The sequence below is a fragment of the Corylus avellana genome, chromosome ca3 (assembly GCF_901000735.1).
Source record: "Corylus avellana chromosome ca3, CavTom2PMs-1.0".
NCBI classification, from domain to species: domain Eukaryota; kingdom Viridiplantae; phylum Streptophyta; class Magnoliopsida; order Fagales; family Betulaceae; genus Corylus; species Corylus avellana.
In genome coordinates, this window is record NC_081543.1 from 27,665,109 (window position 1) to 27,692,177 (window position 27,069).

At 34.0% G+C, this 27,069-nt stretch overlaps 1 protein-coding gene across 1 annotated transcript; it reads right to left on the reverse strand.

The window, feature by feature from the left end:
• Positions 1–7,410: 7,410 nt before the first annotated feature.
• Positions 7,411–13,235, reverse strand: LOC132176037 (uncharacterized). Its single transcript, XM_059588150.1, has 9 exons — positions 12,825–13,235; positions 12,255–12,455; positions 12,038–12,154; positions 11,862–11,899; positions 11,652–11,760; positions 9,144–11,387; positions 8,711–8,848; positions 8,317–8,447; positions 7,411–8,194 (listed from the first exon to the last, which is right to left on the reverse strand). Exons 1-9 carry the CDS (start codon positions 12,900–12,902, stop codon positions 7,951–7,953), a joined length of 3,300 nt encoding a protein of 1,099 aa, XP_059444133.1. The 5' UTR covers positions 12,903–13,235; the 3' UTR covers positions 7,411–7,950.
• Positions 13,236–27,069: the final 13,834 nt, after the last annotated feature.

A 27,069-nucleotide genomic window follows, 5' to 3' on the forward strand; every position in this document is an offset into this window, starting at 1 on the left:
AATGATTGAGTTTTGCTTCTGATCGAGTCTTCTGATTCAATTTTGCTTCTCCTCACTGTTTTATTATATATATATATATATATATATATATATAGAGAGAGAGAGAGAAAGTTCTGTTTGTATTAGCTAGGGTTTTTTTTTTTAGATGTGAAGAGAGAGTAGATATATATGGAAATGGAAGAAGGAAAGAGAGACAATATTCTATTCATTCATTATATAAAAGCCAGGCATGCAGTAATATATAGCCTTTCAGTGTCTTCAGTCTTTTTTCAGTTAATTGCGTTAGTATTATCGCAATTCAACTTCTAAAATTGCGGTTCCGTTTATGAAATTATATATGCAATGTTTAAAATGCACTGCTTACCTGTCATTTTGTTTACTTAATTAACACACTCCAAAATAATAAATTTCTATGATTTTGTTTAAAAATGCGTTTTTGATGCGAAATTGGGGGCTAAACCCATTCACCACTAAAGGTTATGTCCACAGAGTTTCAGCATGGTCTCACTATTGTTAAAGATAAAAGATCAAAGCCACGTATAAGATAACTCATAAGCGGAATCACGGAGAAAAATATTAAAGCCACGCACAAGATAACCAACAAAAACTATTCTTGAGAAACAATACAGAAAGCGTCAATTACATTTGTACTAAACCCTAAAGTCGAACTCATAAAAAATTTCATTTAAACCGTAGCACTTCCAACATCGACGAAATTGATTATAAACCAGGTTAAACACAAACAGACTCCGCATAGCCTAATTAACCAACCCTTAAAAGCTTTCAGAATATTGCTGTTGTGTTTATAAGTTTGACTCCCAAAAACAGGTGAGCAAAGCACTGGGTGATATCATAGGCATATAAAGTATTCAATAAACTCAAGTTTATCTCCAACATCATTTAAAATGCCGACAAGTTTATTCATTAGAAAAGAAAATGCCAACAAGTACATATCAAATATGCAAAATTTTCCTAATTATGTATATATTTGGATTTCAGACCCTTTGATCATGCATAACAAAGCTTCAAGATAGCAGTCAACGTCCAAAAATAATAATAATAATAATAAGAAAGAAAATAACTCAAACAAAAGGGAATGGCACGTAGCTAGCTAGCCGTGGTGTATATGAACTGTAGATGGTGGTGACCCCTATATTAATCCAAACAAATCTCATCTCCAAGTTTACATTAATTTTAAAGAAAAACATAAGGCGATGGAAATTAAAATAGAACGGTGACAGAGAAATAGAGAAAATAGATTTTATGTGGTACGGTTTTATTATAAAATATCATTATTTATAGGATAGTGGAGACCGGAGAGAATACAAAATGGTAAACGAGATCAAATCAAATCATATTTGAATACAATCAAGTTTGACTATAGAATATTACAAATAAATCTCTTATAAAATCAAATCCCATAATATAATTCTAACAAATTTTTGTGATAGCTATTGCTTAATTACACATTGATAAAACAGCTTGTAGATAAATGCTTAAATATGTGAGAGTACGGAAGCCATGCATCTTCTCCGTTTCAAGAAAATAAGGGAAGTTGATCTCAATCTTTGTTTCAAAATCCCGAGTAATTCTAAAAGTCTCTCTTGTGTCCCTCTTAAATCTCTCCAAAAATAATGTGGCTATTAAAATCATAATTTGATCAAAATTCAATAATGATCAATCATAAGTTCAATGGTGATTTTAATAGCCAAATCATTCTTGAAGTGACTCAAGAGGGACACAAGAGGGATTTGTAGCATTACTCCAAAATCCCAAACTTAGAACTAGACCTTTGTCTTATATGGGTAGAGTTGTTATCCTAACTGGTTAAAAGAACTTCTAATCCAGATTAATGTTAGAAGGAGTATATAAAATGAGAACTTCTATATATATATATATATATATATATATATATATAGTCTTTCCACCATAAAATGAAAATAACTTATATATTTACATCATTATTAGATGACCTTGCAAAATTCTACAAAATATGGACAAAGTTTTTCTCAAACTTCTATTAATCTGACTCCAACTTCTATATATTAAACTCATATCTATTCTTAGAGCATGCAGTTTTCACGTGCATTTTTTAAAATATATGTAGATGAGAATCAAGTACTTTGTACTCAATTTAATAGACCGGATTTAAAAAAGAAAAAAAAAATTCTTCAACTAAATTTAAAAGAAAACTACCTTCATATAGGTATTAACTACGTACCATTGTAGCCTCTGCGCAGTCTATGCCACTATGGCATTTCTGGACTGAAAATAAAATAAAATAAAATAAAAATAGCTGCATTTTTCACTTTGTGTGCTTCGCAGGTGGACCTGACTAGTTGAGATTCACTCATATAAATTTTTCCTTCTTGATCCAAGCGTGCATTGTCACAATTCTTTTAAGTTTTTTATTTATAATTTCACCTCTAATTTGTTTTTCTATGAGTTTATTATAGATTTTCAATGGGTGTTATATAATATTTCAAAATTCAGTCAACTAAATTGACATTTGTCTTAAAGCATGTAATTCTTTTAAGCATTAATTTTTCTTTTTTTGTAAGTATTAATTTTAAAAATACATGAAAAAATACACGTTGTAAGAACGAACGTCAATTTAACAAACTAGTTTGAAAAAAAAAAAAAAAAACTGTCCTATGTTGAATACCCTCTAATATTCTTTTTTTCTTTTTTAATTTCTTAATATTACAAGTCTTGCAAAACAACTTACAAAGATGGAGTATTTCACCTAATCATGTTTATTGAAATCAAAAGTAGTTGAAAATTTCATGACAACAATTCCGTACAAATAACTTTAAAAAAATAAATAAATAAAGACTCCAAACCGTGCAAATCCTCCTTCCTCTTCATATTGTACTTGTTTAATTGTAGTAGTTATGTAAGCCACCTATATATTTAGTGTATCTATCCCTGAACATACTCTCTCTCTCTCTCTCTCTCTCTATATATATATATATATATATATGGACCTTGTCCATATATTATATATGAATACCCATATACATGCCTTAATTAAATTAAATGTGATCAATCGGATCGGACCAATCAAATAAATGAAATACTTTGACACCTCACTTGATCCATCTTTTATTTTACCTCTTTTTTCTTGAAATTTCCACCAAATTTCTCGTTATACCTGCTTTGTAATTAAAATAGTATCATTTTGTTTACTCAAAAAAATAGTATCATTTTGTCAACGCCCTCAACCGAGTGTTTTTTTAATAAAAGCACAATTTTTTGGCACAACTTTGACACAAATTTTCTCCTATTTTTTATTTAAAAATAAAAATAAAAAATAAAAAATGAAATAACATCCTATGTGGTCATTTTTTTATTTGGAATTTTTTTAAAAAATAAATGGTATTTTTCTTCATAAAAATTGTCATTTTTTTTGGGGAAAAATACAAAATCAGTCCTTGTGGTTTACTTGATTTGCAATTAACTCCTTATAGTATCAAAATAAACTCAAAGGTCCCTAAGGTATGCCAAAAAAATAATTTAGTCCCTACGGTCAAATTTCGTTCACTGACTTAACAGATTATTATAATATGAAACGTTAGAACCAATAAAATTGTGATACTTGTCATATTTAAGTCAGTGTCACACTAACATAATCTGTTAAATTAATGGACGGAATTTGACCGTAGGGACTAAATTATTTTTTTGGCATACTTTGAGGACCTTTAAGTTCATTTTGATACCACAAGAAGTTAATTGTAAATCAGGTAAACCACAAGGACTAATTTTTCATTTTTCCTTTTTTTTTTAAAAAAAAAAAAAAAGGGTCATTATTATGAAGAAAAATACAATTTTTTTTTTTAAAAAAAAATACCAAATAAAAAAAGAACCACATAGGATGTTATTGCTTCAGAATTTTTTTTTTTTTTTTTTTCTTAAAATGACCACATAAGAGAAAAGTTTGGCTAAAATTGTACCAAAATTAAAAGTTGTGCCTTTATCATGCATCTTTTGGGAATAAGTAATGTTAGGGACCATCTTTGTATCCTCTTTTTATCCTCTTAAAGTTGATGTGGCTTTCAAAATCACTATTAAATTAAAATTCAAGTATAATTCATCTAAAATTTAATGGTGATTTTAAAAGTCACATCAGCTTTAGGAGGATAAAAAAATGATAAAAAGATAGTCCTTACCATTACTCTTTAAAAAATAGCATGCTCTCATTTCATGTGAATTAATATACATGATTTTTGTCATTTTTTATTTAGTTTGAAAGTAATGTTACTTTTCACATTTATTATATATTGGTCGACATAATAATGTAATTAATATATTTTAAGTAATTTTTTATATTAATCACTTAAAACATATCACGTCAATCATGACCGTGAAGATACCTCAATCTTATTGGAATAGTTGCGCTGCCACTCTTATATAGTCGATCGGAGTGAGAGCGCAGCCATCCCTTTGAGGTGATCTCTCTCTCTCTAAACATTCTTATTTTTTTATTTTTTAAATTGTTTTTAAGCAATAAGTTAGCCCCTATTCTGTTAAATTTAAGCACTTGCTCGAATTATGTGTGTGAAAATGGTAGGTAAGGTGACGATGATGATTTCGAGATTATGATGACGATGATGTCTTTTTTTTTTTATAGGAAACATCGTGGGATTCTTGTTAAAAAAATCAAACCCAAATTTTTTGTTGTTGGCTAAAATAAGAAGTGGCCCATTTGAATTATTTGCCCTTTATTTCTGGCTTTCTTACTCTTTTTTTTCCTCCTCTCTTTTTTTGTGGTGGGGAAAGAACTTTGAGAAAGGAGTGCCTTACTTATTTCATAGTAGCCTCGCCAGATAGTCCCCACACCTCTCCATTTTAAGTAGATGATGAGTTGGGGAGGATTCATTCATGGTTGCGAATAAATTATACAAATTTAGTAGTATAGGTATTGTCATCCCAAATGGCCAATAGTGCCCATCCTTCCCCCCAACATACATTTTCACTTCAAAGAGAAGAAAGAAGCGTTCACTATACATGACAGTGCAAGAGCATTCAACAGTAGTAATGAAGCTTCTAGCGATGTTAAATCTGTTCTCCCGATATATTGCCTTAAGAAGTAATGTTATAAGTAGGACTTTTGTCTTCATTTTACTCTTTTATCTTTCAAAAGTGACGTGACTTTTAAAATCACCATTACATCAAAATTCAATAGTAAGTGACGTGACTTTTAAAATCACCATTACATCAAAATTCAATAATAATTCATCCACAATTTAATGGTAATTTTGAAAGCTACGTCACTTTAAAAAAAATAAAAGAATAACAAAAGTCTTACTTATAGCATTACTATGTTATGAGTTATTGCAGCTGGCCTAATCCGTCCCGGCATCAATACATGTGGATGAAATCGCTTGTGAATGAACCTGACCCATCCCCCCCCCCCGGGAAATTTGATAACTATACCAAAATTACTATGATTGGTGGGTGGAGTGGCCTAGTTGCCATCACGATCAGCTATATTATTGACACAGCCCAAGGAGCCAGCCTGGTGGAGGGAGACCACGCTCATGTTGTCATGTGTTCATGTATGTTTGATTAATGAAATAATCCCCACCTGCAAACAGAGATCTTTGTCTGAGAAATAAGGATGCTTAAATTAAAGCACCTCTCAGCCATTAAATGCATGTTCTTAATATTACAAGAGCCCCTATCAATGAATTGATAGAATGGTAAAGAAGTCATAAGGATAATCACATCCAAGGGATAAAAATTAAAAATTAAAAAATAAATTAAAACGGTTGGATTTAAAGAAGAGAGTTTAGCATATGATGTTTTTTTTCATTAATTTTCGGAAAAATTATTTATTTATTTTTGGTAAAGAAAAATTATTTATTTAGTCCTTAAGATTTGCAATTGTATCAATATGATCTTTTGATATTAAAAGTATCTTAAAGATTCATGAGGTAAGCTATCTGCCCAAAATAGTTTTGATTGTCAGCCCTTTGACAGAAACCGTTAGATGCACACATAAATCAACATTATAACCAATCACCGATTCACACATGGGTTAGCTAATGACTCAACTAGTTATGATCTTATAATTGTACCCCCAAAAAATAAAAGAACGAAAACTAAAAAAAAAGGGGCCCGGGGGGGGGGGGTAGCCGATTGCCTCTTATTTGTCAAGGGGTAGCCTCCCCTCATAAAGGGGGTGGCAGGCAACCCCTTGTACGGTGACGGGAGGTTGTCCCCCTATGAGGGAGGTCACCCTTCACCCAACTTCACTTCAAAAGGGGTGACCGAACACCCCCTCCCTTCCCAACTAGTAAGGGACAACCTCCGCCACCATATGAGGGGCAGCCCTTCTTTTATTTTATGTTTTTAAATGTGGGATAAAATTATTTTAGCAGGCTGATTCATTTGATATGCCTCATGTCAATCGGTAATTGGTTGTGACATGGATCTACATGTGTATCTAATGGTCACTATTAAACGATTGACAACATGAACCATTTTGAACAGATAACTTACCCTAAGAATCTTTAAAATACTTTTGATACATCAAAGATTAGTTTGGTACGACTTTAAACTAAAGGGACCAAATAAGTAAATTTTCCTTAATTTTGAATTCAAGATATGAGTTATATTTAGCAGTTTTTTAGTGAAAGATTAATAGAACACGTTAAAACTTCATTTAATTTAAAAAGGTCTAAGTTTTCCCTCATATATGTTATATTAGTGAGTAATGCTCCATACTACATCTCTATTTTATTTCTATCTCATTGGGTTGATGTAGCAATGCCTATTAGCCCTAAGTTTTTTGTTTTTAATAAGGGTTGATTGAAACGCTAATGGGCACTACCACATCAGCCTAACAGATGGAATAGAGGTATAGTGTATATGAAGCATGTTATATAACTTGATGACATGGTAGGAATTGTTTTTTAATAACTAATCAACACATATCATTAAAAGTATAAACGTCCCTAAGTACAAAAGTATACAAGAGGAAACACATAACTATAACGAACAAAAAAAACAAGGAAATCACTATAACTAATCGTCAAATATGGAAAATAAGCAACTGTCCAAAAATACAAAATTTTGAAGAATAAAGACTTAATCTCCTCTAACGTTCTCTCACAGTTCCCAAACTTTTGTCATTCATTTCACTCTCTAAACACCATAAAAGGCACATAGGCACCATCTTCCATATAACAACACTCCGTGTAATGCCACTCATCTACCAACAAGCGTATAGGTCGACTACACGTCTGGGAAGCACACTTGGAAAAAAAAAATATAATTAGGAGCTGAGTTTCACTACCACTCATCCCAGTTATAACAATCTGCTAAATAGCATTACTCATTCTACATATGCATTGCACGAATACAATTGAAAGTGCTATAGACAAAAAATGTATTTATCTTAACAAGTAGAAAGAACTGTTCTTTGTATTATCTCAACCAAGAAATATAAAAAGAATTTATTAATAATGGAAAGGTCACATATATCATGGCAAGCTCTCAAAAAATTACAGAAAGAGCGTGGGGTGGAGGCAATACAGAAGTATAAAACTGAGCTACACTGAACAACTACAAGACAACTTTCTATTATACGTTATGGGACAGACATACAGCAATTGCTAGAGAAAAAGAAAAAATAACAGAAGGAACGAAAAAAAAGAACAAAACAATATTGTACTGATGTACCTATTACCTTATGGATCAGGAAATTCCCTATTACCTGCCCTTCGCAATCGGACAGGCAATTGTAAGAGGTCTCTTGATGGAGCCCATTTACCATAACAGGCTAGGGGCCTCTTACAATTGCAGGGGATTCCCTGCAATCCGGACAGGGGATTGTAGGAGATCACGATCCTTAACTTATTCACTTTGTTGGAACTGCACATCTGAATTTTCAAAGCGGCTTTGCTATACATAGTATATATGCTCCGGTATATCAGGAAAATGTTACTAGCTCTTCTTGGCATTCTTAAGGTTACGCACTGTCATTACAAGTTGCTGTCTTTCACCTTCTACCTCTGCAAACTTGAGACTTATTTCTGAATATCTCTCTTGCATCTCCTTTAGTTCGCTTTCCATCGATTCATTCCTCTCCTTTAACAACGTCAATTCAGCTATTAAATCGTCAAGGTTTCCATCTTTGTTACTAATAATAGAGGCTTTCAGTTCTTTCTCTGACGACATTTCGTCGTTGCTGTGGTGAAACATTAAGTATACATGTTAGTGACTTGCAATTAGAAAGGAATTGTAGTTAGCATAACTGCAGTTGCCCATATAGCAAACAGCAAGTAGTACTCTTCTGTATTCAAGTAATACCTCTTGATTAATGATGAGGCATTCCCATTTTCTTTTGGCGGGTAAGCTGTACTGCTCAAAAGTTCAGCTGCAGTTCTCGCCTCTTCAGGTATGTCACTGATAGAGATAATGTCACTTGTAACTTTGATGGCCTGTATATTATTGAGATAATTCAGTTTGGCACTCAAACTTGATAGAGAAATTGAAAGGAAACTCAGCAGAACAATAACTCAAAAAACAAGACACAACTATACATAGGTTTTGATAGCAAACCCTCATTTCATCCTCCAACAATGATAAGGAAATTAAGCAGGTCAAGAAGGTACTTTTATCATTAAACAGTAAAATAGCTACAGCACTATATAATATAAGCATCTCATTTTCGATGCATTAGATAATGTGCACTGTTGCAAACCTTTTGAAATGCAGTACTCTGACTGAGTTCTTCCATTTTGCTCTCCAATTCTTCAATTGTGTTCTGAAGATCCTTTTCCTTCTCCAAAAATGAATTTGTCGAGGTTTCCAAGGCAGTTTCCTTTAGCTTTATCTGTACCTGTCAGACAAAATCATTATCAATACAAAGAATCCTCTCAACTGGCACACCCAAATCAAGAAAACAAATTCATAACACATCTTAGACAGAGTGTAGGACTAGGAGGGTCACAAGTACGTACGAAGGACAGTTAATATAACCTGATAGCCACACAGAAAACTGTTAATCATATTGTAGTCTAGCAAAACGTTTGACATTGGCACAGTCATCTAAGCATCGTCATTTAGTCATAAGCATATATTTATCAGAACTTATGTATTCATAGACTAATGGGAAATTGGGAATAGTAATTTACCTCAAGCAATTTTATTTTCTCCCTCAGGCTTGCAACTTCTTTTGAACCGCGAGGAACTGAAGCTAATTTATTATTTTTCGGAGTAGGTTTAGATCCATTGGAAAGTGCTATATGCCCATCACTATCCTTGAGCTTCTTCTCTATACTGGTGAACGCTTCATCCTTCTTCTTCAGGTCAATTTTTAATTGGAAAACCTGCTTTCTGAGTTTCTCTTTCTCAACTTCATCCTCAAACAAGGAATGTTTTAAATTGTTACACTGAGCTTTAAGCATTTCCAACTCCGATTGTAAGAGCTCAACAGTTGCCTCCCTCTCATCCTTGAGATGCCTCAGTCTACTTAACTCCTCCTGTGACTTCTCTGCTTCCTTCTTAAGCAAAGCAATTGTGTTCAAGAGTTCATTTCTGTCTACATTTCCCCTCTGTGCCAGCATCTCAGATTGATGAATTGATGTCTTCATTTGTTCCAACTCACCTCGCAAATTTTCTTGATGTTCTTCTTGTTCAGAAAGGCAGGCATTCTCTGCTGTGAGCCTTTTAATCTCAGCTTTGAGCATTTCAATCTCCTCAGAGAAAGCTCTGCTAACTTCTTCACCATGCTGTTTCTGATATTCAAGTTGCTTGGACTTGTTATCAATTTCCACCAACATCTGTTCTATCTGATATGTCTTCGTGTCTATTTGGTTGGAAAGCTCGCATCTTTTTGCCTCATAATCATCTCTCGCTAACTCAAGCTCTTCTTTGACTTTCAGGAGCATATCTTCTAGTTGACTTTTCTGCAGTCGCAGTTCACGAGCTTCCATCAATGCTTTTGCCGCCACCTTCTCATTTGCATCAAATGTAGAGGCCATTTGCATTGAGAGCCTTCTAAATTCCTCCTGAAGACTCTCAGCCATACTAGCATTTTTCCATCTTGTCTTTCGCAAGGCTTCCTCTGCTCGGATGGCTCTCTGCTCCTGCTCAACTTTGGCACGTGTCACAGATTCCAGATCGGCTTCAAATCCTTGTGCCTGCTTCTCCAATTCTTCCTCCAAGCTTTTCATATGTGTTTCAAGTTCCCTTATGGTAGCCAAAGAATCTGATAATTCTTTCGACTGCTTCTTGAAATCATTTTCCAAGCTCTCAATATGTTCTTCTAGTTCAGCAACAGCAGCAGAAGGAGATGAACATTCATACTGCATCTTCAGTTGTTCTTGCAGTTGATTTTGTTCCAGTTTATACGACATGTCATGGTTTTCCTGCTTCAATATCTCATAGTCAAGTGCAAGCTGCTCCATCTGCATCTCTAGCTCATCTTTATCTCTCCTATAAATCTCTATTTCGCCATAGAGGTCTATGATCTTTTGCTCCAGCAAGTACGCTTCTTTGGCATCGCTGTGGCCCCTAACAAGGTCTTCCAGTGCTTTCTGCTCTTCGTCATCTGTCTCACATTTTAGATGGGTTCCCCTTACCTCTTCAGCATTCTCATTGGATCCTAATTTGTTGGAAAGATCAGATATTTCCCTGTCCTTCGCTTCCAACAGTTCATCCAGGTCCCTTACAGCAAGAATCAACTCAGCATTAGATTCCTGGGTCTTCTGCAACTGTAATCGAAGATTGCCATTCAAGTCCTTCTCATATGTCAATTCTTGTCTGATTTCTTCAATAAGAGCACGCAGATCTCCACCTTCTGACTGCAAAATGCTTTTAACTTTTGCCTCATCCATACGTTTCTGGAATGCCTTGAGTTTCTCACATTCTGACTTGATTTCATCTCTCTCCTCTTTCAAGCTAACAATCTCTCTTGTGAGATCATGCCCCCTTTTGCTCTCCTTAACAATTTGCTTTCGTAGGGTCTGTAATTCCAACTCTGACAGATCTGCCTGCCTAGCCAATGCACCAAGCTCAGCCTTGAGCTTTTCAATCTCAATATCTGAAGCCTGTTGAGAGCTTTCTCTTAGAAGGGCGTCATGAGAACTATGTGTTGAGTCATCTGTACTTATGCCATGATCAGAACCACCTGACCACTCCTCATATACTGTCGTTGAGGCATTTCCTGCTGGTTGATGTGGCAACGAGGAGTGTCTCAGAGATGATAGGAAGCTAGAAGGGTCCTGGTGGATGTTACTATTTCTCAGTCCAACTTCTCGTGGGGTATTAAGTCCAGAGCTACTCTCCGAACTTGACAATGTAATGTCCGATCCACTGGACGCTCTACGGTTACCATTCAGGTCAGCATTGTGGATGGTTTTATCATTTGGCCCATCCTGTAAAAACAATGGGGAAAAAAGACATAATACATCAATCATTTAAATCAAAAAACAAAGAACAAGAAAATAAATTCCATAGTCATATATGTTTGCTGAAATTTCATATATCTGGGCTTAAATTGTGAAAACATAAAACAAATTTTTGCACCACTAATCCCCCTTCCCTTTCCCTACTCCCCTTTTATGAAGGGATGGAGAAGGTCAGTGACAAACTATATAAATGAAGTAAAAGAAAACTGGATTTTAATTTTGCTGGATTACTTCAGTAGGATGACTAGCAATGCTTTCATCTGCATCACCATGACTTAGGTAGGTCTTCAAGCTCCTTTCCTCAGATTTTAAGTTTGCATCTTCACATTTATGCGCCTCTCTATAAAAAAAAATTCAACAAGGCCAGACTCACAATTATAAGTTACAAAAGCAAAGCCCGTGATCTTCAAAGAGATTAAAACATAGTATGACTATTTATACCTCTGATCTACATTTTCCTGCAGTCTCTGAATCACAACCTATTCAAAAACAGAAACAAGAGTTCAATTTAACACAGAACTCAATCTTTAATCGTGAGATCAAGCAGAGAAATCTCTGAAGGATTTATATAACCAAGAGATATATCAATTCGAGAGGAACAGAGGACGAGTGCTAACATGTAAAACTGCATTCGAATTCTTAAGAGGAAGAGAGACAGAGGAAGGTTTTGTCGCCTCGGCATATTCAGCAAAATCAACAGAAACTTCCCCAATAGTGCCTGCTTTCGAAGGCCCCTACAGAAACCCACCAAACAAACACATTAACACAATGGAAACAACCACTCCACAAAAACCAAGATTTTGAAATTCAACATCTTTGGCTACTATTTCATACAGTTGAGACAAGGAAGTGGTAGACTCTCTCATTGATCTTCCCAGTCCTCGGTTCCTGATTGAATTTCACCGTCTCATAGACCGGATTTTCCCAACGGCAAGTTCCGTTTTGAACCGTAGCTTTCTCTGATTTCACCGCCGGCTTTCCCACATCCGCAGGGATCAAAGATACCACCAACGCATCCGTACCAAACTGCGATACCTGAAATCACAAGCCACAAGCTCTTACATTTCACAGTTCCAATCACATTGCCCACTACAATGCCGTTCACATTCCACGGTTTGATTCCCAAGAACTAACGAAAAATTAAAGCAAACAGAACTTTCAGGCCATCCTTGGCGTGTGTTCTTGTTTCCAAAATTTAAAAGCTTCAATTCAAGTGATCCACATACTAGTGGTTAAGCTCATTTTCTCGGCAACCAAACAGAACAAAACTAAACTCGCATATCCACTACTATCAAATCCAAGACTTCAAAAAAAAAATCCAAACCAAATCATACTCAAATTTTGGTCACGAAAACACACACATATACATATTTCAAAACAAAACGAAAAACGTGATAGAATCACCTGCGTTGCATGGAACTGCAATTTGAAGACCGCTTTGACCTTGTTCTTCTCGCTCCTCCACCTCGCCGACCTGAACATTCTGGCCGACTAACAATATCCAAGCTCCGCCGCGAATTCCACCGGAAACCTCCGCAATCACCGGAGCTCCGGCGAACCTCGACAGCACATAACTACACTGACTCAATGCAAGCCAAAACGATCAATCTCAGCTCCACCAACCTTAACCCATCGCAGAAAGCAGCACAGAGAGAGAGAGACGCGCGAGTCGACTCGGCGGATCAAATGCGAGTCCGACTCATCGAAAGACTGAGTTCCGGAGAGTGGAGAGAACTCGAAGCTCGTTGAAGAGATTGCAGAGAGGAAATGAAAACAGAGCAGATCTGAGAGGAAGAGCTTGTGATGCCGTCTCTTTACAACGAGAGATGACGCTTGGTTTTCTTTTTTCTTTTTCCTTTTTTTCTTTTTTGTTTTATTTGTTTTTCAAAAAAGGAAATCAATAATTAAAATATTGTAGGAGAAGCTTCTCTGGGATTAATTAATTATTTGAAAAGGTTGTATTAGGTGGGAGGTTAGCTATGTAATGGTTGTCTGTATCGGATCAAGGGAACAGTAGGCAAGAGTTTGACATACATGCCCTTGTACTTTTATGTAATATTTCTGACGTAATTGTCTTACCTTGCTCACTTCTCACGTGTTATCCAGCTGGTAATGAGGGCAGAACTGGTAGAAATGTTCTGAAATATACTTTTTTTAATTAAAAAAATACACGAGCTTAAGCTTCTCATTAGGGTTAGCAATGTTACGGTTCTTCTTAGTGTTCTGATAATCTAAGTAGATATTCTTTTCTTTAAAAAGTAAAAGTAAAAGTACAAAAAAAAAAAAAAAAAAAAAGCCTTACTCCACTATTCCCTTATATTTTTTTTTAGAAAATAATATTAACGTAAGATCAAGGAAACATTAAGAAAAACTGTAACGTTTCTCTAAAACTATATAAATCAACTCTAACTTATTTAATTAAATGGGTCATAGCTCAAAATTATAACCCGTTAATTTTGTATTAAATTCATGTCAAATTTTTGAATCATGTCAAAAATTATCAATCGTTATATCGCGTACTCTGTTCACGTCGTGAACCTGGAATTTGAATCTATAAATTTTTTTAACATTTGAACCCCATTTATTGGTCTGTTTAAAATCAATCCAGAAATAATGATTGTGTTATTGAAAATTTATTATTTGTGAATTTTCACCTCTATTTATGGAAATATCACGTCATGTAGAGACTATGTAAATAGTTGAATAGAATTTTGATGTCGCTGCATTGAAAAAAATGATTGTGTTGAAATGATTTGCCAGCCATTGTCAAACGTAAATGGAATCTTATGTGTATTTTCTTAGGCCTAATCTAAGCAATGTATTTTTTCATCTACTTTCTTTCACTTTTAGCCACCATACTGGACCCAAGAGTAATTTTAAAAATCATTTTTTTTATTCATTATTTCAATTTCTTGCAAAATAATACAGTATTAATTCGTTATTAAATTACTTCTTATTAACAAAATTATATATATATAATTTCTATTATTATTTTGAGTCGGTAGTGGCTGGCTTCCACAAATGCACATTATAAGCAACACCAATTCCAGCATTTCCTTCCCACCCAAGATTTAGATTTTAAGAGAATGTCCCAATCAATGTGGTTCATGAATCATGCACATCAAAAACTGAAATATATTTCACATTCCTGCATTCATTTTAGGAACAAGTATTAAACCTATTAGGTTCATCCATAATTGCTGAGTCATTTTTCTGCAAGTGTTATTATTATTATTATTATTATTATTATTTTATAACAATACCTTTTTTTATTAATTTCATAAAAATAAAGTATAATGTTCTAACAAAATAATATCATAGATACTGTTAGAATATATGAAAAATATATAATATTTTTCGTATATTCCATAATTATGTTGATATCAAATATTCTTTATTTATGAGTGAATTGTAATCAAATATTGGGATTGTAATCAAATTAAGGGAATTTGATTACAATAATTGTATTTAGACATTACCTTATAAATATGGACCTTTGTATTGTAGATAAATTAAGTTAATGAGGACAATGTAATCCTTAGGTTCCAAGAGGTGGATGCAGGTCTCTAACACCGAACCATTTGTAAGTTCTTTATGTTCATTCTCTATCTTGTTTCCGCTATTATTCTCATATCATCTTTCTTTCAACATGGTATCAGAACTATATATTCAACATGGTGGTATCAGAGCTATTCAACAGATACAATGAGAAATTGCTTCCATCAAAATCTAATCTATGCTTTGTTTAACTCTTTGAATGTTACTGTCCCAAGCAATTTTCAACAAGACAATTTTTTCTAGCCATTGACTAATGCATCACAACGTTTTCAACAAGAAAATGATGAGTTAATTTATCAGTTTGTGATAAGTGTCAAGTGACTAATGTGCATGGTAAATGTCACATGAACTATCATATCAATTTATAAAGGATTATAGTAAAAGCTATTATACTAACAAAAAATAAAGAGAGAAATATTGCTTTTTTGGTTTATGGCGTACATATCATATATAAGAAAACCTTCTATTCGGACTTGGTGTAAAACCACAAGTTTATAGCCCCCAATAAACAAGTGACACATAAGCCAAAAACATTATATAGAATACACGGATAAAATCGCAAAACCCATTGAAAATTTTTTGTCCAATGAGTTTGCCTAGGAATGATGCAGGAGAGATAGACGCCAGACTCGCGTGGGTTTCTTGCCGTGACCCACCAGGTCTGGCCAGACCTGTGGCTCATCACCCTTCGCTTCCTTCCCGGTGTCTACTACTTCTACGTCGCCTTCGGCCAACTCATTGGACAAAAAATTTTCAATGGGTTTTGAGATTCTATCCTGTGTATGGCTATGGAGTTTCCGGCGCGTGTCAAATATGTATTGAGGGCTGCAAAAGTGGTCCTTTACACCCCGACCGGATAACAAGGGCTCTCATATATATATATCTGCTGAGTTGGCATGTTTCATCCACTCTTAATTAAATAATAATAATAATAATAAATGGAATATGTTAATTCAAAAAGATGCAGGCCAAACCGACACCATAATACAAAGATTTTTTTTTTGTTCATCTGGGTTTGTTGGCATCCATATAATATTAATAACCAGATTGAAAAAGAGTGAATTTTGTATATAGTCGCTGCAGCCTGCCGCCATGAATTTTAGGTTTTGAGAATTTTGCTTGGCAATATCTGATATTAGGGGGCTGTCATGGTCATTTCGCACCGACGTAGACGTTGAAGATTGATCGGTGGCTTGGCGAGATAAGAAAGCATGCAAGCAATCCCCAACGGTCAGCTGTGACTACTGACTAATTAATATATCCTTGATGATCTCAATCTTTCGAAAATGACATTTTAACCAAATTAAAAGAACTCCATTTTATCATATTTAATTTGATAAAGTATGCATGCTTTAATTATGAATATGCCCAGAATTTTATTTTAATTCTGTCTACAAAATTGTCGTCTGTCTCTTCATATGCTTAAAAAATTATGAGAATTTTATAGGTCGATCGAATTAAATAAAAATTTTCCACTCAATTTAAAGAAAAATTATGTCTATATATATATATATATATATTTATTATTATTTTTTTCTGGTAGAATATGGTTTCCATATACTTTTGCAAGACATTAATCCACCCGATACTCTTGGTAGGCCAGGAGGATCGAGTTGAATATTATATTAGTAACCATCATTCGTTGTACATTGGATTCTCATCCTCTAGAGGTTCTCAATCCCAGCACAATTAGACCACTACGATTTTGACTGAAAAGGTCTACAAAAATCATGACTTTGAAAATAATTAAAATATTAAAAGACTAGAAAATATATATATACGTGTGAAATTGGCATTAAACCTTGGGTCACAAATTCTACTTTTGGCATTACTATAGAATAGTTTATAATGCTGATCACTTTTTTCAGCTAAAAATTATAACAAAAATGGTATTGGAATTTACAGATTTGGATAAGGTCCAGTAAACTACTGATATTGCATGTAATACAGGCAGCTCATGATTGCACCGTTGTCATCTAAAATTTACATCTGGCCCCCTCATAATTCCTTATAATTTTAAAAAAAATTGTAAATTCTCAAACTACGAAATTTAGACCCTTCTTAGGCATCGAAGCATTTCGAAAATATCATATATATAAAAAGGTGACAAGTTATCGAGGTAGCCAGAAAAAGTTTTCATCCCAAAACGTGTTTTCTTAACTTTTGTAGAGACGCCTATTTTTTAAAAAACCAAAAAATAATTTTTAGTTCAAAACTTTTTTACCACATCGAGAACAAGAACCCAATGAAAATATATTCAATTCTCAATTATAACATTCTACCTTTTTAATATATGTGATATTTTCAGAGTTTTTCGATGCCTAAAAATAGCTCAAATTCTATAATTTGAAAATCTACGATTTCAAAGAAATTGTAGGGGATTCTAATCGGTTTAGAAAAATTCTTGGGATATTACAACTTTTAATACAATACCTTATGAACCGCCACATCATCCGTAATTAAATTAAATTTAAGTGACTAATATGATAAATTCTACATAAATTGTCACATCAATTTATAAAAATAAAAAAATAGTAAAAATTGTAGGACCCCTTACCAACACCCATTTTGTATATAAAACGTAGCAAAGCAACATTTGATTTAACGTAAAACTAAACCAAGACATATCGCATAAATGAATAAACGTAAAAGTTTAAGGAATAATAAATCTTTAATTAGTTTTATCGTATTCTCTTCATTATATGGATCACAGCGATCAAATTCTTTAATCATGGTACATTTAGCTAAGTCCTAAGATATAACATCTATATATGTACGAGTAAACTAATGCAACTGCCGTTTGGTAATCTACGTTAAGTAGAAGACAAGATATGTACTCAAATATATATACGAAGGGTGAAATGTTAAGGAAAATAAAAGACCACATCAACCAACACCTACAAAAATCATCAAACACCTCGTCTTATTTTTATCATGTTATGTTATGTTGGTGGGGCAGGATTTAATAATTATGAGAAATGTTAGATATTATATTTTTATTCTATAAAAGGTTTTGTAATTTTTTTTTTTTTTTTTTTTTTATAAAAACTAATCCAATGATTAGTTGTAGCTGTAATGTGTGATAATTGTTAGATAAAAATGTAGTTTTTAAATTATTCTTAAGGGCATTTGCGGGATTGGTTTAGGGAAGCGTAAAGTCTTTCTTATTTCCAAAGTCGGTTTGAAAGAATACTAGGTATGGTAAGAGGAGGGTTAAAGTACAAAAAAATAAGTAGAAAGCAGCGTTTTACAGGAGAAAAAACTTAAAAATGAAGCTTTTGTAAAAAATGCAATCCCAAACAAGCTCTAAGTACGTAGTTATTAAAAAAAAATTTATTTTTTTTTTATTTTTTTATTTTTTTTTTATAACTATGACTAATTTCAAGATTACTGTTATGTCAGTATAGTATGATAAAAGTGAGATATAAGTGTATGTTTCTTGTTATGTCTATGGCATTTATCGCCACCGTATATATCAATTGAATATTCTAATAAGGTTAGGAACCTATCATCTTGGAGGATTATGATCCCTTAAAATTGGGTTGCTTAAATTTCATAAAAATTTGAACAGTTTAAGACGGTTCACTTGCTTGAAACAACTTAGAGTCTCAAACCCACCTACTCGGAGCAAGTGAGTTCTACAATTTTCACCTCTTAAACTGTCCAAATTTTTATAAAATTTCGGAAGCACTAGTTTTAAAAAAATCTTAATCCCATCTTGAAGGCACTAGTTTTGTAATCCAAAAAGTATTTGACTGTCGTACAAGGCAACATTTGAAGGTTCTCTCTCTCTTTGTTTTGCTTTTTTCAATTTTTTAATTTTTAATTTTTTTGTTGGGTGGTAGAAAATTAAAGTTAGATGAGGAAGGTGTATGGTATGGTAGAGGGTAAAGAGTACGTGGAAGCGAAATGAGGTGAGGCTTAGAATAGAGGGTAACAGATGTTGCTTTCAGCGTTTGTTTACTTGGCTTTAAAGCTGGTCATGGGTTGGGCGTGAGGTGAGCTTTAATCAGCTACATGGTCAATCACAGTCCACGTGAGTCTCAAGCGTGCGTCTCCAGCCTCTACTATGGGTACGCTTTAGGCCAATAGACTCTATAAGCATAAAATAACTATTTTGTATTTTGGTTCAGACACTATTATTGAGAATATTCTCCTGAAATAAATAATAGTTTTTTAAAAAAAAAGGGGTGGTGAGTAGGTATTCTTTCGAGAATTAAATAGTTCTAGAATAGTATCTCAAAAAATTATTATTGTAGGTAAAAAAATAAAAAAATAAAATTCGTCTTTGCTCGTCGTCTCTCTCATGGGTAGCCGACCACTACCTTGTGAGTAGGGGTGGGCACGGGTCGGGGCGGGGCGGGTATTGCCTTTTTTTTCACCCGCCCCGCATCCTGCGGGTTTGAGAAATTTCAACCCGTCACCCGCAAAAAATTACAGTACCCATGCGGGTTCGGGTATTGCAGGGCGGGTTGAATAGGCACGGGTTTTGCGGGTTTTGCGGGGCGGGTCGGGTAAGAATTCAAGGCATCAAAATTTTCTCTTCCAAGGATTTTCTCAGCAAGCAAACAAAGGATTTTCTCAGCAAGCAAACAGATCGAGGGAAAGAAGGAGAAGAAGAGAAGAAAATCAAAGGGAAAGACGAGAAGAAGAGAGGAAAATCAAATGGAAAGGAGAAAAAATTTTAACTAATCAATTACAAGTCACAAAATTACCTCATGATTCTGGATTCATGAGAACCTAATAATCAGAGGGAAAGAAGTCAAAGAACCATCAACCATGGTCCACAATCCCAGCTTTTTCTCTCTCTCACCGTAAATTCCTTTCTCTCTTTCTCACTGATTCTCCCTCCATTTCACTCTCAGCCCAACTCTCTCCCAACTCCTTCTCAATCTCCTTGTTGATCTTTTCGTCTTCGAGGCTTCAAGTTCTCTGGATGTCGGCAGAAAGAGCAGGGGTGGGAGCTAGGTGATGGAAGCTGCGTGGAGGGGGAAAGAAGGAGAAGAAGAAGAAGAAGAAAATCAGGGGGAAAGAGGAGAAAACTTTCTTGCTGGATTTGGAGGCGTCAGACGTGAGATGAGAGAAAATAGGGAGTGGGTGGGAGATATTTTGGGGTTTTAGGTTAGGTTCGTAGGCGGAGTGGGAGCTCAGGCCCGGTAGCGGGTACCCGCGCATGGCTCGGCGCTTCGCCCGCCGCCTGGGTTAGAAGAATTTGAACATAAAAATACACTGGCTCGGTGTCAGGCCAGAGGCGGTTCCAGAGAGAAAGCGGAGTTCTTGAATGAAGCAGACTTTGCCAGAGGCCACTTTGTGGTGGTTGAGCCCCCCAACGAAACCTATCATCGTCCCCCATTTAGCCCAACTTGTCGTCGGCCACCGCCTAGATTCACGTGTCGCTGGCCACTACCCAATTTAGTCTACAACTAATTACCGTCCGACCACCCTCTAAAAACTATATTTTACCGTTCTCCGTCGCCACAGGTCATCGTCATCTCTTTAGCTACCCTTCATTGTCACCAACCACCCCCAAGGGGGTGGTTAGCCACCATGGGGGATCGGACAAATACAAATGGTCTTTCTTGTGCCAAGAAAAAAAAGAAAAAAAAAAAAAGTTTTTTTGGAAATATTATTTTTATAATTAAAGGTATTTTAAGAAATTTGGTTGGAATCATATTCCATTGTAGGTAGAAAATATAGTCATTTTTGTGTTACCACCAAACAAGCGAATATGAATGTTCATTTTATTAATTCCCTTCCTGTATTCCTCATTTCTAGGCAATTAATCATCATTTTAGTATACTAAACATACCCAAATATTAAAATATAAAATAAATAATTAAATTCATTATTTTCTATTAACATACGTTTTTGATAAAAAAAAAAAAAAAACAAAAACACACTATGATTTAATGAAGTATTAGAGCAGTAGTCATGCGGTCAAATCCATTTCCATAACTCTTTTTTTTTTTTTTTTTTTTTTCAACTAAATATTTCATATGTTAAATCTTATTAAGAATGAAAGTTAATATATATATATATATATATATATATATATATATTCTCTCAACTTGAGCTTTTAAAAATAAAGTGTTAATTTACATATCAATTTGAGCTTTGGGAACCCCAACTGCCAACCTAACTGCCCTTAAATGGGGTCCTAAACTAAATTCGCCAATTTAATTAGGTTCTAGGCTTTGTTCCTATGGTGGTCCTAGTTTGTGGGTTGTCTTCTTTAATGTGCATTTTTAACTTGATACAACACATGCATGCTTGGAACCCCCCCTCCCGAAGAGGGTCTGTCTTTTGGTTTCACGACAAATAATACCATTGCTTTTTTGTCTTCCCTTTTTGGGTTCCATACAATTGCCTTGAAGAAAGTTGGTCTTAAACTTGCTTAGACAATGATAAAAGATCTTATCCATTTTTATCTTCTTCTTTTTTTTTTTTCTTTTTCTTTTTTTTTTCAATGAGTAAAAGATTTTAAGGTCAGCAGCTTGATAAATTGTCGATTTTGAAGCTTAAAACAATAAAATTAAGTGGCGAGGTGAGGAGTTTGATAGATTTTGAGATCTAAGACAATAAATTTAAGTGGCCCTGTTTTATATTTAGATATTAAATAATTTATTTTTAATTTATATATTTTTTATTTAAGAAAACTTTCTTCTCGTTTTTTTTTTTTTTTTTTTAATTTCAATAAGACCCCTATACAATTTCATGTGGTGCTATTTCCATTTTGTTACACTGTAGTGTACGTATTCATTACTTTTCATGTCCAATGTTTATGAGATTTATAATATGGTAACCATTAATGATTTCCGTCATTATTATATGCATGTAAATTCATGTGAAATGCATCTATATATTTCCACATCATTCCTTTATATATATTAGGCTTATGTAATAAGCAAGAATGTCTATTTATGAGGAAATTATAAAAAAATAAAAATAAAAATAAAAATAAAAATAAATAAATAAATAAAAATATTGTTAGAGCTAGGTACTATGTATAACTTTTGCTACAAATCTCTTACAAATTAACATGATAGCCCATGATCGAGGCACTTAACTCGTCAGTCACTAAACAATTAAATTTGATTATAATTGACGTAATGGTACCACGTGAACTATCATGCTAGTTTGAGTTTGTAAGTTCATGTATGCTTGCCACGTTAGTCACTAACAATTAAATTTGAATGTACGTGAATGACGTGATAATATCACGTTAGTCTGTAGAAATTTAATCAACATGACAAAATTTGTCATTTTATTCAAAATGAATTTCATATTATGAACCGAACCAAACACGCATTGTTTTGATTTCTCAATTGCTCGTCCCATTAGCCATTGTCCAAGAGCTTCTTCAGCTTATTTGTAACAACAAAGGATGTCAATGTATATATTTTGGCTAAACTAGACTTGGAAAAGGTTTATGATCTTCTTGAATGGTCCTTAATTTATTCGGAATATACTTTAACTTATGTTTTTCATCTTCATTTAATCAATCTTATCATGTCTTGCATTTTCACTGCCACCTTTGCTTATTTCCTGGAATTGAAGAAAGATAAAAGTTTTTCTTCAAATTGTGACCGAATAAATTTTTTTAATTCAATCTATTAAATTGACATTTATCTTTAGAATATGTGATTTTCACATATTAAAATACATGTGATTTCATGAGTGTCATTTCATTCTATAATAATCTTACTGAGGGCTACAATCAAGGGACGGAGGAATGGAGGGGCCGGTATGCTCCCCACCCCCCACATGAAACAAAATTTATAGGGTGTTTTTGGCATATTGACTCATCTTACTAAATTTTTGGCCCTTGGCTCCTACCCATAGTAATCTCTACCTCTGTCCCTGACTACAATACAATTAGTCACCATGTGTTATTCTCGTGTTCAATGCTTAATATGCAATGGTATCCTCCTTACAACCAAAAAAAATGTTAACATACCTATAATACTTTATGACCAACCACTAATTATGTTGGTGCAAGGACTTACAGCAACCTCACACTGCCTATCAGAGAAGAGACTTGTGAAAGAGAGAAGACGTTAGGGTTCATCACAAGGATTCAGTGAAGCCACTCCTACGCCTAAGTCATTGAAGATGAATTAGGGGAAATTTTTTAGCAAAATTTGGCTAGGGTCAGAATTGCATATCTAGAGATCACCCCTACTTCCTTTATATAGACCGTCACATATTTGCCCTTCCTCTTAGAGTTTTAGGGATTCCCGGCAATAGTTTGTTATTGAAATGGAGATTCCCTCCCTAAATCAGTTGGATAAAATTGAGAAAATTGGATATGTATGGTACATGGAGAAACTTTAACACCATTTATCTTTCGGTCAGAGACAAATTAGACTGGGGTCGGAGTGACCCCCCAGTTTCTCTCTATCTTCTATCTCTAAAAGTCTTATCTCAAAGGAAAACGAAGGAAAGATATAACTTTTAGTCTTTGTCAATGGCATGATGTACCTACTTACCAATAAAACAGCATGAAAAGATCATTTTTAGGATTATGTTAGGGGGGGAAAAGAAATAGTTGGAAGGGGAAACTAGTAGGACACAGGCTTCCACCTTCATTGAGGCAAAAGTAAGAACCACAAAGATGTTGATGCTTGTGATGATATAGTGAAGATTGTCATGATCACTATAGGTGGATGGTCCCTCTTTGGGGCTTTGGTTGTAGCCAGCAGGATTCAACCTTTCCAACTTATATCAGAGAGGGACCCTTAATCCACTTATTCATGATCATGGCTTCCACTTTAAAGCTTTATCATAAATTTGCATCGGCTCACGTAACAATTGGTCACATCTTAAGTACGTTCATATCCAACAAATTGCAAAGAGAAGCCCTTTTTAGGCTTATTATTAAGCTATCATCTTGGGAATCAGAAGGAAAATCTGGTGGGAAAGTAGGGGCCATTAATTATAGCTTTATGGTTTTGGTAACTTCCACTTGTATCAACGGCTAAATGTGAAGTCCCAGATTAACAAACATATCAAAGATGGGAAATATGAAAATATAATTAGAGATGAATGAAAAATGCCACCAAATATACTTGTTGGTATTTTATATTTAAGAAAAAAAAATGTTTGAAACTTCAAAATTTAGCTAAAATTTTGATATACCGAATAACCACTTGACCAACCCGAGGTGGAAGCGTTGACTTGGGTGGGGTTGTGAACCCAAACTATACACCCGATGGGCTAAGTGAGCCTATTAGGTAAGCATGTAACAATACAAGCTAAGACAAATGAGAAAAGTTGCAGCCCCCCAAGCTAAGAGGCAAAGAATTCGGCGTCATCACTCTGCCAAGGGCATACAATTCTAGCAAGCAACATTTGGCAAAGGTTGTATCTTGCAAAAGGAAGTGAGTTGAGCACCATGATTAGCCAATGTCATGCCATATCAGAGGACGACACCAATAGCTAGGGTCAGTGGAGAAAGCACTCTACATAAGTACTGGAGAAAGTTAGTTATTTCAGGCACATTCTCTTGATATCCTGCTACTCTTGCATTTTCCTTTTCTTTTATCCATTTAATAAAAAAATTTAATTACTAACTTAAGCATTAGAGTTATATCTCGCCAACACTTTCAGCAAGACTCCGAGTTTACTCTAGCTCCATTTCTTTCCCTTGCAAGCACCATGGTATGCAGTTGGTGGTGTGATCAACTACATCTACAAATTTGAAACACAATGACAGCTCAGTAAAAAAAAAAAAAAGGAAAAAAAAAAAAAAAGAGAGAGAAAGAATAAATATAGTAGACACAATTAATCAAACTATATATACACATTTATGCATTTAAAATGTTACATATCCCTTCCTTCTCACTTCTCCATATCTTATTGAAAAACTTAACATGATATTTTATGTTGCTTATCAGAAGGTAAATTTTACTTATTTTCACTTTTATAAATTAGGTTGAAGGAAATTCTTTCAATCCAGTTTGAAAGAAAACTTTGTCATTCTAAAAAACAGTTTTGAGAGCCCCCTTCTACTCTCCGCTCCTACCCTCTCCCTCCCCTTTTGTTTTTTGTTTTTTTTTTTTTTTTGTATGTTTGTAGGTGTTCTCCGACCATATCAATAACTTCGGCCTCTCCGCTATGCGTCCGTCCACTTTCCACATTATTGTGCTGTTCATCTCATCTCCGGCCGCTGCTGCTGGTTGGTTGTTTGTTTGTTTGTTTTTGTTTTTGTTTTTTTTTTTTGGAATAAGAGGTTTTTTTCTCTCTAGATCTGCTCTCATGAGTGATGAGAAATAATTAGGTGTGAGAGGATATTCTTCACGGCCTGAATAATTAGGTGTAAAGAGTTATCTCTCACAACCAATTTATATAAATTTTATTAGGAAATTTGGTTACCCATGTCTTAGATTTAGTCTGCTCAGAGCAGATCCGCTCTTTACCTGTATTTATACATGAGTTAACGGAAGATTGAAGTCATAGATAGCACATGATTGTAAAAATTTTTGTTTGTAACTTTATAACCTCATAGCATGTGACTGTGATTTTTGTAGAGCTTTATAAAAGTTTTATACTCGTGATCTTTAATCAATGAAATCCGCAGCTTTCTGTTAAAAAAAAAAAAAAACAAAGAGTTTTACTTATTTCCTGGATTACTCAATATTAATTGTGAGGACTATTTTTTTTTTTTTACTTTTAACTTTTTCTTAATTACTTATTATATTCTTTTAATTGTCTTTTATCTTTAATTTACGCTTACGCATATATAACTGGAAAGGCCAACGTCATGCTTGCATAACCTTGGAATATATGTAGTCCAATCAAATTTTCAACCCATTACATTACTTAAGATGGTACCTCGTCTACCACTTAATTTGGAGTAATTGGTGAGACCTAATTCAACAACCGAAGTAGTGCATATTAATGGACCATAAAAAATTGTAGCCTATATATATATATATATATATATAGGGCTCCTCACCTAAAAAATTCCAGTGCAGCCGGTTGCATTATTATTACTGACATGGAAGCTGGCTCCTCTTTCAATATCCATCAATTCTAGAATTGATAAAATACATATCGTGTACTGAGTACTTTATGAATTCTCAGTCCAAATTGATCAAAATCATATCATATGTATTTTATCAATTCTAGAATTGATGGATATTGATTATTGAAAGAGGAGCCAGCTTCCATGTCAGTAATAATAATGCAACTGGCTGCACTGGAATTTTTTAGGTGAGGAGCCCGTAAGTACTAAATAAATACATCAATATAAATAGTAGTAGATCGTATAAAATTAAATTATTTAGCTATTTAGGAGATGAAGAAGTTATTATTGACATGACCATGATATAGAAAATAATATTTTATAAGAATTTTAAAAAGTTTTGGACCCCCCAACTAAATTATAAGGTAGGTCCACCCCAACTATTTAGTCTTTATCCAAAAGAAAAAGAGAAAAAAGAAGGTACAGAAGAATCTGTATTCAAAGTTCATAGTATATATATCATGGTTATTTTGTTAAAGTATTAATTAAATTTATTATTTTTTATGATAATTAATTAGTGATTTAACATAGCGTATCAGAGTAAAGATCCTGGATGCAAACCTTAATTTTATAATTTACCTCTTATTTGAGTTAAATATTCTTTGTATTGTGCCTCACCTTGTTGATGGGAATGTTAAAAGTAAATAATTAAATTTACCATGTTCTTATTAACTTAAACTTTTGAAGTAATTAAGTGGTAATTTAATATATCTAATTTGAACTCAAAAGAATTATTTAACTCAAATAAAGAAACCTAGCTAATTTTCTAATGCCACTTAGGAAGATGATAAACAAATAACAAAGACACAATTTGTTTTGGCCCCGTGAACGTGGTTTCCTTAGATCTCACTTTATCTTTTCTGTAACGTGACAAGATCAGATATATATAAAGTCCTTACATATAATTGATTAGATTGTAGAAATATAAAGATCACCAAGACAATTAAAATCTTTTCTCTTTTATATTACTTTTCTTTATGTGTTGTTTCTTCTCTTTTTGGTAGACAAGGACTAGGTTGAATCCCCACGAGAGAGAGAGAGAGAGAGACCATGGAATCATAATGA